This window comes from Anthonomus grandis, chromosome 2 (assembly GCF_022605725.1).
Source record: "Anthonomus grandis grandis chromosome 2, icAntGran1.3, whole genome shotgun sequence".
Taxonomy (NCBI): Eukaryota; Metazoa; Arthropoda; class Insecta; order Coleoptera; family Curculionidae; genus Anthonomus; species Anthonomus grandis.
In genome coordinates this window covers 30,496,173-30,513,797 of record NC_065547.1, presented here as the reverse complement: position 1 = coordinate 30,513,797, position 17,625 = coordinate 30,496,173, and the positions used below count along the sequence as shown (strand labels likewise).

General features: G+C 33.9%; 1 protein-coding gene across 5 annotated transcripts in view; it reads right to left on the bottom strand.

Moving 5' to 3' along the window:
* LOC126750253 (anoctamin-8) overlaps positions 1-15,003 on the bottom strand; it is a 56,762-nt gene extending 41,759 nt beyond the window's left edge. For 2 of the 5 annotated variants that reach the window (XM_050459810.1, XM_050459811.1), the window contains exons 1-7: positions 14,766-15,002; positions 8,072-8,315; positions 7,771-8,012; positions 3,544-3,660; positions 3,356-3,462; positions 2,515-2,700; positions 2,214-2,396 (exon numbers count right to left, since the gene is read on the bottom strand). In XM_050459810.1, the coding sequence (XP_050315767.1) occupies positions 2,214-2,396; positions 2,515-2,700; positions 3,356-3,462; positions 3,544-3,660; positions 7,771-8,012; positions 8,072-8,315; positions 14,766-14,862 (1,176 nt within the window). In that variant the 5' untranslated portion in view covers positions 14,863-15,002. Of the gene's footprint in view, positions 1-2,213; positions 2,397-2,514; positions 2,701-3,355; positions 3,463-3,543; positions 3,661-7,770; positions 8,013-8,071; positions 8,316-14,765 lie in introns of all 5 variants that reach the window. The other 3 variants (XM_050459808.1, XM_050459809.1, XM_050459812.1) reach the window with 3 other exon arrangements.
* Between the last annotated feature and the right edge of the window lie 2,622 nt (positions 15,004-17,625).

Genomic DNA, 17,625 nt, shown 5'->3' with positions numbered 1-17,625 from the left:
ATTATATGGATTAAATATTTTATATAGTTTTTAATCTGCTATGATAAGGTTCAATTTCATATTTTAGATCAGTTGGTTGGTTGACTGTTACATTTTTGTTTAAATCTATGAAATAAATTTTATTCATTTATTTTATAGGGAAGTGGCTGAAACAATTTTTTTTATAATGTTTAACTCCGTATTGAAGTCAACTTTATTCAGGGGAATCGAGGAAAGTCTAAAAAAGTATTAATGCTCTATGATTACTCTTAAAAATGGCAAAAATATCATACACCGTTTGATAAAGAAAATATCGTGAAAAGGAGGATCATTTTTTATTTTATTTTCCAAGAAAAGTTTATTATGCTGTTAATATCTAAAAAACAAAATCACTGTTCTTGACAAAACAACTAACAACACAATAAACTTTTTTCCCAACAAAACAAAATGATTACGAGGGATGATTTTTTCCACTCAGTAACCATTGACTGAAATTTTTACAGGTCTATTATGAACTTGAGTTTTGGTATTTCAATTTTTACATCTGAGCTTCGCCAAAACACTTCCAAAAATAACTCAATTAACTTCGCTCTCCACTCCAGAACACTTAGAAGCAATATTAGAAGCAATATTACTTTTACAGTCAGCGAAAACAATATGCTTGAGTTAGCTTTAGATTACAAATTTCACATCGGCCTCCAAAGAAGCGACTTGGAACTGATGGCGATAAGGTGAGAACAATTTCACCTCTGTCAATGATCTTCTATTGAAGAACACACTTACATCCCAGATGGCTATAAGCCATATGTAGAATGAACGAGTGAAGGGAGACAGCATGTTTTTCATTTTACCTTGACCTACAACTCCACTGCAAGTATGGATTATTTCTCCACTAAAAAGAATTGAACATAAATCCTTATATAAAAAGCAATGGTTTTCAAAAATGACAAATTATACAACATGAATTTGGTATTAACCATAGCATAAACGGTGCTGCTTCCTCAATTTTAGTAAGGAATTGCCTAATTTCAAAATTACGTAAATTTTATATATAAATTTAAATGAAGATAAATGTATAGCTACTTGTTCAGCTGATTTTAATAATACATGGATTTCTTTGCTCAAGAGAGGGAAGAATGGCAGGTGTTCTTAAAATTAATCGATAATTCGAAATATAGTTTATTCATTATATTCATGTACTTGTAACTATAGTTAGTAGGTCAAACAAATATCAGTTTAAAAAAATATATATTTTGATTAATTGTCTGAAGAAGCTCTTGAAGAATTGCTTATTAATTGCTGTAAAAAAGATACGTTGTTTTATATATTTAAACTTATTTACCTTCACAACGGAAGTAGATTTAACTACCGAAACGTTAGTTTAGATTTTCTTATTCAATAAATATGTTTTACGTTTAAATCCAGTAAAAAATAAAGTTAAGTAGGATATTGAAAAGAAGAAATGAGCCCAAAGGTGGATAGAAAACCTCATCGCCTAAGTATATGCAAAATTTATTATACCTCAAATAAATTATTGTATTTAAGAAATATTGAACTTAGATTGAATTAATTATAATGAAAGGTATCGTTTAAAGATTTAAGTTCATTTCTTCTAAATAAGTCAATAAGTCTATTTTCATATTTTCTTTAATAATTAAGCATATGAGAGTATTTTCTAAATTGATATTTACTGAAATAATGACGTAATACTTAACAAAATAGGTAAATAAGTTAAATTATGTCAATTCAAACCCGGTTTAGTTTTTTTTTTCAGAGTAATTATAAAGTGAAACTTCGTGATACCCAAATGGTTTGTGTCCCTTGAAAGCCGCAAATATAGTGAAAGGGTTAACTGCCTGAAAATTAAAAAAATATCTTTGACAAGGAAAATATTTTTGAAAAACTTTTGAATTTGTCAGACAGTTAAATTTATTTTAACCTTTAAAATTGATAATTGCATTATTAGTTCAGTGATACCAAAAATTGATAACATCATAACAAAAATATATCTTTTTAATTATTAGTCATTAGCAATAATTTCCGAAGTTTATCCGTATGGACTGAGAAAAACCCTGAATATTTCTTTTTGTTAACTGTTTTATTTTAGGAGTAGACATTGTGATTGTGTAAAACACACATTATCCGTGGTATACATTGTATCCTCCTTTACAAATGTACTGGTTTACCTCATAGTCATTATGAATTTTATAAAGTTCTAAGTATAAAAAACTTACCTGAATCTGCAAAGAAACAATCATCACAAGAAACACCGTGATTAAGGCGAAGGCAATAATCGGCACAGACACGCAATACCGGAAAAAATGCCTTTTCCAAACGGGCTGATACGGTTCCAATCTGCCGGTGACCGGACTCGCCTTCAACGGACCCTGATAACAAATTAAAACATGCCGTGGTAGCTTTACGACGACATGTTCATACGCTACTTTAACATAAAAGTCACTACTCAAAAAAGCTTTAAATTAGTTAAATGGGGCAGCCAGAAATTAAAAAAAAAAGGTAATGACTTAAACTCACCCTGAAAAGAGGTCTGGGCTCAGCTAATAAATCATCACGCTGATCCAATGTGCCCCACCTGAAAGCCAATTCTGCAGAGTAGCGTTTCCATGCTTGCAGGTACGTGGTTACCCAGACAACGTTAAAAATTGAGAACAAGACATAGCCTACGTCTTGGATTGTTTGGTGTTTACTTGTGCAAGTGAGCTAGAACAGTCTTTTTTTATTAAGTGGTTTTTTATTTTAAAAAAAAATAAAGCTACTGTACTGGCTGACACAGGTAAAAGGGAACACTTAATTACTTATCAAGATAAACAAAGGAAATTCGGTATGTCAATAGAATGATTATATGAGCATCTTTTGACATATTCAGTTATTTTTCGTCACCTCCGGTCCAACCAAAAGACACTACTTTACGAAACAAAAAACTTTCTTATTTTAAATGGGACACTTGATATATTATTAAATATTTCGATATAAAATATTTAAGGCACATGCTGAGGACAATGGTACCGCATTTACTACTTTTTGTTTTTTTATCACATAATTAATTTTTTTATTCCAAAATAGGGTGCCACGAGTGTAATCAAGTAATCACAAAAAAAGTTTTCATTGTACTTTATTACTTAAATCTTTTACCCGTCTATTTAAATCAATTGGGTGGTCTCCTTTTAATCAGATTCGTAAAGATAAAGTTGAAAGAAAGGCTTTTGCGTCTTTAAGGTGAATATAATAAAATGAAACATTATCACAGGACAAATGCTTGAAATATTCTAATTATTGATATTCTTGAAAAAAGGATCATTTTAATTTATTTAAGTCATTACCTAATACCCAATTTAATAGATTGAAAGGCACTTACCCAAAAAACAAATCCAACCACAGCAGGGATACTAAGGGCAGTAGTATAATGGCCCAGCCAAGCAAAGTACATTCCAATCTTAACGCCAAAATATTCAGTAATTTCATCTGAAAAAACCATAATTAATATAAATGTACCATTCTAAAATGAATTTTAAGAAATGAATTAATAATAAAACAGTTTACTACCTAAAGGTTGTCTGGCAAAAATGTCCTGCACCCAAATTTGCTGCAAACGTTCCAAAACTTGTGGTTCATGTATAGGAAACACTTGACTTATGATTCCACTTGTAATGCATTTTGGAACTAAAAGATATTTTTGGATTACTACAGTATTTGAATAACAGAGAAAATTTAATTTTTTAAATAGTAACACAAAAATAATAAATTTCAGTATAGTTATTAATTATTATTAACATTCATTATACCACTTAAGTTATTGATCGAATTCATATCGATTTAATATTAGCAGTTCCCTATTATTTCACATCATGAAACTCTTAATCTTCTAGTCGCCAAATTTATATCTGCTAGTAATGGATAAATATTTTGCGGCATATTGCACATAATATAAAAAAACAGAAGATGAAACATACCATAATAATATAGCATATAGGACAAGAACAAGTCAAGAAATTCCAAAATGCCCTAAATAAAATATTCCAGATACATTCCAGTAATATTTCCAATCTTACTGTATTATTTTCTTTTTAAAGAGTGGATATATCGATAGTGAGCTAAATTTGAACAGTACCGATCTAAGAAGTTGAAATGAGCACACTTCAATTAACTTACTTAACTTACCTAAAACTCTAGATAATTGAATTGCGTTATCAGAATGCTAACCGAACTTTTCCGATAAGTATATGCAAGAATGGGTTAAGATATTTACTTCAGTAATACATATTAGGTCTACAGTAATTCCTTCAATAAAAATTTATAGTCCACTCTCGGATGTGTCATATAGTCAGTGCCTGTACGTAGTCCTCATATAATGGATTTGAGAGTAGTAAATTTGTAATTTGGTTTTTTTGTGTAAATCAGACATTCTATAAAAAGTTTAGAACTAATTAATAATCGTAGACCTCTAGAGTACACGAATCTTCATGTGAAACCCTAGCAACAACTTTTTTACAGACCGTTGATCGCATGCAATCCACAACAATATCCCATAAAGCAGTTTACTCCAAATGAATGCCATTAGAGAACCACATCAGTAGCATATTTAGATAATTTTTCTATTGGAAATAACATATTTCCTAGCTTTGCAGAGAATAGTCTTAATTAGCTCTTTAACCAGAGAAGACATCTTGTCGGACTTGCATTGTCTTATTTATTTAATGTAACACGACGTTAAGTGTAAACTGAGAAAAAACTATATCAGTTTACACTTGATAACGGTTGGAGATACTTACCAACCGAAACGTCGTGTTACATTAAATAAATAAGTCAATGCAAGTCCGACAAGATGTCTTCACTGTACCATTGTCTACCACCTTCAAAAACATCTTTAACCAGATATATATCGAGAAACTTACTTGATTCTAGACATTATCTCAAGGCGTCAAAAAAATTGCTAGTAAAATAATTTTCACTAATTCTTTTCCATTTGAAGCTTTTGATTGAGTCGTGACCATACCTAGATGATTCAGAATCAATATAGGATGTATTATTTGCATTGCTTGGTTTTTGCTAACTGTAATTGAGAGGGTAAGTCGTTATAGTAATTTAGGAACAATAGCGGCCCCAAAATTAATAGGTGATTATTTAGAATTGAGAAAATGTGTGCTTAGAATCTATAAATTCACCAATAGAACAATACTTTACCTATATTTAACTATTCTAACATATCATGACCTTAACTCGATGTAAGATTCCGCTAATACGCTGAATTTTTTATGACTCATTATATTATAAAATGGTTTAGTCGTAATATTCGAACATTGAAATACATATTAAATTATGCCTTATTAATTATCAATTAATAAGGCAATATTAATTGATAAGTAATCATTAGTATATAATAATTAGATAATTAGCGTTGATAATTATCAATGGCGGCTCGTAGTTTTTTTGAGTAGATTTTTTTGAGTAGTTTGAAGAATACATATATACTTGTAACAGTTGTAAGTTTGTTTAATTTTTAACCCTTCAATCTCTCAGGGCTTTAAAGTCAATTTTATTCTATGTATTTGTAGTTGTTTTAAGTTTGATTATTTGTATGTATAAGAATTAAAAATAACTAATTATAGCAATTAAATAAATACATTATTTTATACTTTATAGTAGAATTACAGATGGAATAGACTTCTAGTCCAGACAAATTTTTTAAAAATAATTTGACCGTCTGATCATAAATGTCTGCTTAGGCTATATAGGTCACATTGGTTAATTATAGGTCATTAGAAATAAAGAAAAATATATATAGCTTTTATTTATGAACTAATTAGAAGCAGTTTTAATTCTCAAAGTTTTATTTTAAAAAATTATGGTGAGTACATAATTTTTAGTATGTTGAACTGGAACGCTTTTCTTTATAAACTTAAGCAGCATTAGGAAACTCATTGCTGTGCTCCTCGTAACTGCGAAAGAGCGCGGCTTCCTAACTTGTAGGGACTTACTAAGGTATTTGTCAAACTGTTCTACTATTTTTCATCGTGGTTTAGGCTTACATCACTGATGAGCAATTTTATCAAAACAACTCTAAACTGACTTCTTGTTGTTTCATAATTTTAGATAATACTTTTTTCATCGCTTTCACTATTATCTACTAGTGTAAGGTTTATTTTTTCAGAGCTGGTAAAACCTTTAACTTTGCTACCTCCTTGGTAATCTCAAACTATTTTCTGATTAAAAAAATATTACTTTATACCTAGGATCCAATATTATAGCAAGAGCATAATTTTTATTCAGGTGATTTAGTTGAAATATTTTGTCAATGTCCAGTAAGGCATATTGGTTGCAACAAATAAAGGAGAATCATCAAAAAGAAACTATTTTAAACTAGCAATTACAGGAATAACATCAGAAATCAGTAATTCTGTAGTGCTAATTATTTTTGTTACTTCTTTGTAAGTTCTTTCTGTAATTTACAAGTAATACAATAATTTTAATCTTTAAAACTTATTTCAGCTCTAATGCGAAATATTTTTATTAACGATATTCAAAAAAAAAACATTAAACTAAATGCAACTATTTAAATGTCAGACCAGTATTTTTGCCGATAGTCTGCAATAACACAAAAAAATATTTCTAAGCAATCCTGATAGATTTTTTTTCAAATACATAGTTATAGGCTTTTATTGGCATCATTTTTTAAAGAATGTAAAATATCTCAAAAAAAGCGGGTTAGGTGTAGGATATACAATGTAAAAATTTCATTTATCTAGATTGAACACAGCGGTTTCTATAAGAATTTTAATAAACCACTAAAAATATCCTAAAAATACGAATTACGTGGCAACGCCGTAATGAAATTTAAAAAATGAGATATCAGTGTAAAGCTTTTGCTGTCCTAAAGCATAACGCCACCAAATACAGGATTTTCTATTTGAAAAAAACAACATATTTTTCCGTAACTTATTTTTGACGCACCCTGTATATGTAAAATAATTTTTAGTTTGTACATTTTTGTCAATCTTTTACTTAATGATGTCACTGAGGTTTTTTTCCACTCAGGTATAGTTTAGGGGCTATTTTAGCCGTACGCCTTGCTGACGCACCCTGTATATCCGGTATAATATTGTGACGAAAAAAATTGCGAGACGGCATTTTATATTGAGGTGGCCTATACTAAAACAGACGACGAAATCCAGTATTTTTCACAATTGAATATGGTTAATTATCTCCTCCCAAATTCATTTCTGCCAGCTTGTAATAAAATTTCTGTGCCACCTATCATTATTGTCCTACATTTTTTTTAATATGTACCCCAAAGTTGAGTCACAGGCTTGAGAACATTACTTTTGCTCGTCCCTGGCTTATTATACATATCTTTGTCCATTGTAAAATGGAACACGCAGTTGAAAAGAGATATATTTAAATGTCGTATTAATGGAGAAGACCCATTCTTCAGCACATTTCAATTTTCATCCACAAGAACTTATTTTTGCATATATTTCAAAAAAAGCCCACAGTTTTACTTTTATTACTTGATATTCTTAACACAATAAGAAGGATTTTAACTCACTAAATAATATCTTTTTAACATTGTGTGTTATTTTGACGTATTTCAAGAATATTCTAAGTTCCAAAAAAAAAAAACATTTAAAGAACAAATTTAACAAAAATTAATTCTGAATAAAATATTAAAAGTTACTTTTCTAGCTGCCCTCTCTGTACTATAAAAACACAATTTCCTCAATCAAAAAAAACCCTCTTTTAAATATTGAGCTTTACTGTAGAGATCCTTCTTACCTATTGGCTGGCCCTCAAGTAAGGTAACACCAGGTATGGCACTTATATCCTCTCTCCTAGCCCTAACACTTTCCAACAGCCGTACGACAAGCCACTGCCTCTCCTCAGAAGTGAAAAATGTCTGTTCATCCTCCGCTCCCTCGTAAAATTCATAATCTTGCAAGAAGAACTCTTTCAAGCCTCCACCCTTGAACTGTTTCAAAGGTTTTGTCAAGTGGTAATCCTCTGCTGCCCTTTTAAGCCTATAAAAAAAATTTCATTTCACAACTATTATTTTAAATAGAGATTTAAATAAACTTACAGCTGCACAGGTGCTGTAACGTAGAAAGCGGAAGTATGGGTAGATGCGTGATGATGAACACTTAATATAAGTCCGCTGGATTGTTTCAGTCGGTTTAAGAGCCACAATAAAAACTGTTCATTTGTGTTTGGTGGGAAGCATATGACGACGTCGCAATTCGGTGTAGAGACCCTTTTCAGCCAAAGACTTTTTGGGGCTAAGAAGTGGCCTGCGCAAGGGATACGTTTTTTTAGCAGTTCTGAGGCTGAAATTAATGCATTCATTTATTTTATTTGGTTTACGTAATATCAACGTTATTATTGTTATACAGACTGTTCTTTTAGAAGGTCTGCAAAAAATATACCATGTATATGCTATATAGACAAATTTAAGAATGTTTTTCCCCAAGAGTAGCTTTAAAAGGCTTTAGGGTCACTAATTAATAGGTCATATATATAGGTCACTAATACGATAAAAGATCCACAGAAAGTAGTGCGTAGAGACTTTCTGCCCCAATGTTAGATACATTATTATTGCAACTTTACTCAGGCGGACTTCGCGTTGAATGCCTTGGAGAAGGCTTTTTATGTTGACTTCTCCAAGACATTTGGTAGAGTACCACAGAATATAGTACTTCATAAGCTTGAGCTGTTTGGAAATGAGGGAACTTTATTGTCTTGGTTCAGGTGCTACATAAGTATTTCTGTCTAAGGTAATTTGGGTTCCACTTGATGTTCCTCAAATTCAGTTCATTTTAATGTCTTCATAAATGATATTAATTAATGTTTTACCAACTGCAATGACCTGCTTTTTACACATGATTTGAAGATCTACGAAGCTGTGTTGTCAAATCATTCCAGGATTGTGAAAAATTACAATATAATCTTGATAACGTATTTGAATGGTGTTTAAGAAATGGTATGTCAGTGTATCACAGTGTTAGTGTATGAAAAAGAATATGAGTATTAGTAGTAGTATTGCAGAATCTCTAGACTAGAATGCAGACACTTTCACAACGCTAAAGATTGTTATTTTAGATGCTACTAAACCCTAAATCAACTGGAAATATTGGAAGAATACAATGGAAGTCCAACCGATCGATATCTTTAAAGGTACTCGTCAACAACATTCCAAAAATAAAAGAAACACAGTGAATATAAACAATAGTAGACAACTAATAGACCCAATCAAGGTACGGTTACCTCAAAATATTCAGTCCCGTGCCCAAGATCGATCGAAAAGTAGCAACCTGATTAACAGCGCTACAAGAAAAGGTATGACCTGTGTTGGTTCTCCTAGACCAGAGAAGCAGCCAATCACACGATCGGCACAGGAGACAAAATGTTCTTTATTTATCTATCGAACTTGAACTGAGATACCTCACCGGAGAACACCATAGAATTGCTAGACCCTACTTTCAGACATCGATTTGACTTACTAACTGGTGAAAGTTTGATAAACCTGCGAAAAGTGCAGCTTTCAAGTTCTCGAGTATTTAAAAGGCAGAATCTGATCAATGACTCCTGGCCTTCTGGCTGCTATGTAATTGAGTTCCTCTCTAAAACTCAGCCATCTACCTTCACTTCGAAAATTTTTCGAAACCGCGTTTACTTACAGAACAGTACTTAGATTCAGATACGAAATTATTACAAATATTTAATTTTATTAAAAAAAATATTGAGGTAGAAAGTAAACATTTCTTATTTTAAATACGCTTTTCAATTATGTCAACTTCATCCACGCGCAAACATGTGCGTGTCAAAAATTGGTACTTATTCCATTTTATATTTTAGTTGATTTTTCCATTTTTTGCAAATGGAATTTCAAAGTGTATCCTTTTTATTAATTAAATTGAGTTTTGTATGATATATTAAGCTTAACCTGTTTTGTCTATCTGGAGATCTTCTATTGTTGTTGAGCTCATTGTTATCAGAATGATTAAAGTTTGTTTCCATTAGTGGCGCTGATTCGAGTAAATATCTTTCTTCATCAGGGATATCTCAAGGCTAGGCATGTACAGGACCAATGAAATGATGATAACTAATTAAATCTAATAAAATTGCAAGTAAGTCGTTTTTCTTGGCAAAGGATGATTGGACATCTACTTCTAATCCAGCCTAGTGGTCAATAGTAGATCGATTCCGTCGAAAGCCATATTGATTTGGTGTTATCATATTTTTGGATTCTACTTGCATGTATTTGTAAGTGAAATTGATCTATAGCGATCTATTAGGTTTCTTGATTTGTCTGATTTATGTATTGGGATTAGAATTATGTGTCCAGAAATACATTGTTTTGCCATATATGATTATAGAATTTAAATTTCGGATATTTATGATTGATTTATAGAAGGGCCAGTTAGTATTTTTAACATTCTAAAATCTGATCTAGTCTAGTTCTAGTTCTAGAGAATCTTCATCTAAAATAACTGGAAAAGCAGAAGGATAATATTTTTTCTATCAATAAGAGCTTGTTTTCCCTTGACGCTAGAGTGGTATGAGCCCCATATCTGATATGGGTGTTTAAGTCCCCCATTATCAAGTGAGGTGAGAGAATTTAATCAATTTTTAAAGATCTTCTTCACTTATATTTTTAGCAATTCATTTTCGTTGATACTGCTCTATTTTTCTTTGGTTCGATACAAGCGCGAATATGGGTCTTTGATTTGGTATCAGTCTTATGAATGCCATATTAACTTCCTTCAATACATCCAAAGGTGCTTTTTGAAATATCTTATTTTTAGAAAGGATAGTACCTATCCAGTTAGAGGTTATAATCACAATCATCTGTTATCCCGATTTCACATGAAAGCTCTTGCTTTTAGGAGAGAAACTTACTGTGTAGCATTCTTGTGGAAATTGGTCACATAGATTCTCCAACTCTTCTTGGTAATTTTTTTGCAAGTTCTGTGCCCTTCCTCCAGAACAAATGTTACTTTTGCTCCTGATCATGCAAGAATTAATATTAAGTATCAATCATTAACATTAAATATCCATATCCAGATACATATCAAGAATTAACATTAAATATCCTATTTTTATAATGTTAAAAAACTTCAATAAATTTGATTCCAGCTGTGAAATCTTTCAATGCTCTCTGAGGCTCCTAGTTTCATAGATGATCCCGACGATTGTTACATAGTGAGTTGGACAGTCGCTTGAGGACTACCTCCTTCTATGTTCTTAGAAATACAGTATTTTGTTTAGCAGCTATTTAAGCTTCTTATCTACCAACAAATTCTCAACTGAAACTCTACTTGTAGTGAAAGAACTCTGAGGGGACTCCTTTGAGGATGAGATAGATGAATATGATTTTCTTTGCAATGAATGTGCTAAATATTTTTAAAATTTCTTCAACTCTTCTGAGTTATATGATGGGCATATTAAACGGTTTTGACACCACATACATGTATGGCCAAATTGCTAGCATTTAACAGTGCAATAGACTAGGAACATGTAATCTAACTCTTAGGGCTAGGTAGCCAGCTTTATTTTTTGTGGAAGTGACTGTATTTTTAAAGAGAGAACAAAGGCATTAGATTAAATGGAGTGTGATTTTTCTTTTGAGGTATTCGGAATCTCCTATTTATATCATGTTTACTACACATAAGAATGTAAGCAGATATTTAGCAAATCTTTAATACCTTTATTCCTCATGCTCCTGTATTAATCTGACCTTCCCTAACTCTGGACTGTTCCAATAAGTAACCTTTTTATACAGGGTGACAATTTGAAAACTTCATATCTCTTTATCACCCCTTAATATCGTTTCTGAATCTGAAAATATGAACAGCGGAAAGACATGTCAATTTTAATTGTGAGCCTTTTGTCTTCTTATTTCAATGCCCTCTTAAATAGGAATGGCGGTCAAGTGGCACATCGTTTTAAAAAGCGTTCAATTCTTTTTTCAGTGGTGTCCTACTTTGTTGCTTTTGTTTAGAGGTGAATAATCGAGTTTAAAACTTGCTGAAAGAATTAAACTTGTCTGCATTGAGATTTTTCCTTTCAGTATATTGTTTGCAGAAAAACTATTGCATTAGGTCTTGCACATTTATTAAGTGCATAAACTGTGAAAATGGTATATTCTCTTGAAAAAAGAATTGAAATTTCATTTATAGTGAGGTTGAAAAGTGAGCAAACAAAGATAGCTCTTCCAGAAACAAAGCAATTCACCGAATGTAATATTTCAACTTCAAAAGATTTTAATGCACTCTTCACAAATATATCAAACAATTTGATAAAATATATTTGCCCTTCAATTTAAAAAATCTAATATGTCCTAATTTAATAAATACAGGGTGATTGACCACCAATGGTACATTAGCTGTATAAAGAATACCATAGCCATAGTAACAGACAATGCTCTCTGTTTAAAATATTTTCAGCACTGCAGCATTGCCATGTATATATAAAAATGGTAACACATTACCGCTATGTTTTATAATAACTTAAAAAAAAGGAACGTTAGGCATTATTAACTACTTAAAGAAGTTTTGATGGGACTATTTATTTTCCATGGAAAATGTGCTCAAATAATAGCAAAAACATGTAGAAAATTTAAGACATTGTATCTAGATTCACAGCGAATGAAAAAAAAACTTATTTATTATAAAAAAAAGTATTATAGGAAATTTTCGAAATGACTAGCATTGTTCTTGAAACATTTATAAAATCGTTTTTGGTGGATATATTCATTGCTCTTTTCATTTTGCTTTCATCTAGCTCTTCAAAACAGGTAATAATTTGTCAATATAGCTCTTCTTTACTGTTTACTGGTGTTGCATACACTGTTTCCTTTATATTACCATACAAATAAAAATCAAAGGAGTTCAGATCTGGCCATATTCCAAAACCATTTATCATCAAATACAGTGCAAAAGGTGCAGAATGTATGCATGTGGTATGTCAGGTGTCTCTTTAGAAGAGAGCATGTAAATGCTCATGTCATTGATATTCTTGACCTTAATATGGCTCATATTACATTTATAAAGTCCCTAATTCAAAAAATTCTGAAGTCTAAAGAACCCATCTATTTGCCTGAGCTTATAAGTCGCATTCATAGGTTTAATCATCATTTCATAGATAACATATCAATTGTACAACACAGAACAGAATTTTTTAAATGTTGTTTCTCATATATACAATTATCTTCCTCATGCTATGAAAAGCTTAAGCAATTGTGCCTTTAGAAGCCATATAAACCATCTTGTCTCAGATAGATTGTGTTTATAAATATTATATTATTGAGCTGCTATAATATACCTAGGTGCTGTGATTGTGTGATCTTATATATCTTTTACTTTGTATTTGGTAATTGCCTTGGCATAAATACATTGTAATTTGAGATCATGCAATAAAATGATAATTTAATTATTCTACTATTTTACTATGGTATTTTATATGTATATCAAATTTTATTCTAGCAGTAAGTTATTATTGGCTTAGAGCAGAGAAAGTAATAAGTAGAATGTGTTATTTAAATGATTATATTTTTTATTGATTTCTTTGTAGGGTACCTATACAATTTTATGAATTATTTTATATGCATAATTAAGGCCCTTATGTATTAATTATGTATTTTTGTACTACCTACTTTTGTGAAATTTTTATTAAGCAGCTCTACTTAGCAGCTCTAATGCTAAAATTTTTGATTTTTGACATTGCTTTGTCATGTTATGTGTTATATCAATTATTAAATTATTATTATTACTAGATCTGCATTATCTCAAACAAATTAAACTCAGTCTCACTATATGAAGAAATCTATGTCCAAACATCCAAAAATCAAATTTTTCATTTTAAATTCATTCTTATGGGTTTTGCACTAATTTTTAACATTGTGCAATCAGCAAATTCGTTATTACTTTAACTTACTGAATTATTAAGTTTTAGAGTTTGCTATTTCCCACTGTTTTTCAACATGCACCCAGAGAAATTTTTTTCTCTCTTCTATTTACATCACAATCATCTCATGTGCAGTTGGTGCCTTCAGGAATCATGCAACCTTTTAAGAGCCATCCTGTAAAATTTTTCAGTGGACGCTTAGGTGGGTTTCTTTGTGCTACATCACATATGTTAGAGAACATAATATTATGAGTATTAGCGGCCATTAGATCAATAGCAACTTATGAATTATAACTTATGGTAAGAACTTATTACACTTATGGATCATAGAGAAATTCTTGAGTAGAATAGTATTTTTTTTTGCTATATGCATGCTTTACACCAGAATCTTAAGTTGCTAGAACAGGCTGTATACCATCAAGACAAGATAAGACCAAGTTTTGTATGACAGTGCCATATTTTTGCTAAAGTAGCTAATCACTTTCATACACAATTTTTGGCTGAAAAATTAAAAGGTGTTTTTAATGAAAAATATTAACAACATTGTTTTACTTCATATTCTTAAGACTTGAGAACTGAAGTGCCTAACATTTAAACTGCAGTTTTTTTGAACATATTTCGAGAATAGTTCCACTTCACATTGGAATTACTGAATTGCTGGTGATTTTTTTTGTAGTAAGTATAGAACTAATTTAATTTAAAAAGTAGTAGCCAAGTAGATATCTACTCTGAGAGCTACCTGATAACCAGTTTCTATACTATAAATACATTCTAATAAATACATAAATACATATTAAAATATCCAGGTTAAAATAATGATCTGATCTCTTTAAATCAATGGCTGGTCCAAATTTTAATTAAAAACCCTTTACCTTGTCCCAGTGTTTCTTTAGCACATTGTACCAGTTTTCTTCTGTGCAAAAAAGTGGGCCTCTCTGGTGGTCCTTCTGCCTCATTGAAATTGGACATTTTGAGTCTGTTTTCAGTCACCAAAATCGCGAATTTTTGCAAAGAATTTACATAAAATAATATTTTTAATACGACTGATCGGACTGATTAAAATCACGTAACACCACAAATAAAAACATTACAGTACACTTTGACACTTTTGATATATTAACATGACAGTGAAGTGACATTTATAGTTAGTAGAGAGGAAATAGAAATCGACATTTTGGTGTGAATAATCTATAGGCGAGTTTTAGCGTTAACCAGGTAACCAAATTCGTGACCAGGTAATAAGTAACCGCGTTTTGGCGTTCTTTTTTTGTTTTGGTAAGGAGAACTGGCTTGAGGTCACAATGTCGGACCACAGGCACATTCTTTTTGAATTAAAGAAGCAGGCTCGGTGCGATACCCCAGCCTACAGAAATCCAAGGTGCACTGACTGGGACCACTTTCGAGAGGAACTAGTCGGTGGTCTTGCGGACATGCCGGCAAGGTACACACTTCCGGCCAACACAGAGATCGGGACTGTCAACCTGACTCGTGCGATAGTCGCGGCATTCGAGGGCAGCTGTCCCCTCAGACGGAGACCCGCCAATTCCAAGAATGCCTGGTGGAACAGTAACAAGGAAAAGCACCGTGACACTACGCGTCGGCTCCTTCGCAGGGCTGAGCGCACTAAGCTTGCCACTGACTGGGATGCGTTCCACGCAGCTCAAAGGCAATACAAAAAGACACTCAGGGACTCTAAAAGACAGTGCTGGAGGCGGTTTTGCGATGACGTGGAAAACACACCCTCCGCAGCACGACTGTGCAAAGAACTGTCCAAGGAACCTGAAACTAAATTGGGGTCGCTGTCACTTCCAGATGGCGGCTTTACTACCAATGAGCGGGAGTCACTAGAGGTCATGCTGCGCACTCACTTCCCAGACTCCAACTCATCTCGCGATCCTCCTAGCTGTTCTCGGGCTCCGATTCGCTTAGAATTCGAGACTGCTAGAAGAATAATTATCTACGAGAGGGTGAAATGGGCAATCAAGACATTCCCCCCCTTTAAATCTCCGGGCATGGATGGATTATATCCATGCCTTTTGCAAAACGGGTTAGAAGTACTAATCCCACACATAGTCAGACTATTCAGGTCGTCCCTTGCTCAGGGCTACGTCCCAAAGTTATGGCGTCAAGTGAAAGTCGTCTTCATACCGAAACCCGGAAAAAGCGATTTTACAGATCCCAAATCGTACCGACCTATCAGCCTTACCAGCTTTATGCTGAATGCGATGGAGAGGCTAATTGATCGGTACCTTAAGGAAAGCATCATGGTCAATAAACCACTGCATATGCACCAATACGCCTATCAGGCGGGCAAATCCAAGGACCTGGCCCTACACCCCCTCGTGAGGAAGGTGGAGGGTGCTCTGGGAAGTGGCAAGGCCTGTCTGGGTGCGTTTCTAGACATTGAAGGGGCGTTCGACAACATCCCTTTCGCATTGATCTGACAAGCACTCGAGAGCCGCGGCTCAGAACCCTGTTTGGTTAGCTGGATAGAGGCCATGCTCTCGAAACGTCATGTATCTGCCCAGCTCAACAACGAGATTGTCGAAACGTTGGCGGCTAGGGGCTGCCCGCAGGAAGGAGTATTGTCCACTACCTTGTGGTGCCTTGTGGTCGACAGCCTGATAAATCTTTTAAACAATGCTGGCCTATACACACAGGCCTAGGCTGATAATCCGTAATGCCCAGGGAGAGACGCTGTCTCCATGCGGGGCCCTATGATGAGAGCCTTGCGTATGGTGGACATATGGTGCCTCTCGGGGGGTCTCAGGATTAACTGGACCTCGTTGTGCAATTCGAGGCAATCAGGACTGCGTAAAGGCTATACGTCCTCGGCGAACTACGTGCTGGCGAGACCAGACACGCAAAAATGTGGTCACGGGCCATACAGGAAAATCCTTTCCTTCTGATGGGCAGTGACTGCATGGCTCCAGTGACTGTAGACTGCGAGGGATTCGTGACGCACATTGCAGGCAGAGAGGAGTGGCAGCATTCCAACAGACCTGCATTGCTAAATAGGGGAACCATCTGGTACACAGATGGCTTCAGAATGAATAACAGAGCTGGATCAGAGCTTTGGAGTGGGATCCCTCATACCAGTAGGGCATACTCGCTGGGGGAGCACGCCACTGTCTTCCAGGCCGAGGTATTTGCTGTATTAAAATGCGGACAGAAAAGCCGAAGCTGCAGATACCGCAATACAGTCGTATCAATATGCTCGGACAGCAGAGCTGCCATTAAGGCTATCACGGCCGCAAAGGTAAGCTCCAAGCTTGTACTAGAGTGCATAAAAGTCCTGAAAAAACCGGTACAGGTTGGCTGCAGGGTCCAGCTCGTCTGGATACCTGGCCATGCAGGTAATGAGGAAGCGGACTCTCTTGCCAGACTGGGATCCGCGAATGTGCCGATGGGGCCGGAACCCATAGTTGGTATCGCCAAATGCGTTGCGGTCGCATCAATGAAAGGTCTGCTGGACAAGTGCACCCACCGAAGATGGACTGAGTCCCCTGCTATGAGACAGGCCAAAGCGCACATAGGTGGACCCTCTGCCTGTCTCACCAAAAATCTACTACGCCTAAAAAGACGCGAAATTCGGCTAGTGACAGGTCTTTTAACCGGTCACTCCCACTTAAGAAGCCATCTCCATACTATCGGCATTGCGGATAACCCGGAATGCCGATGGTGCTGTGAGGAGGATGAAACCGTTGACCATGTAGTCGGGGAGTGCCCAGC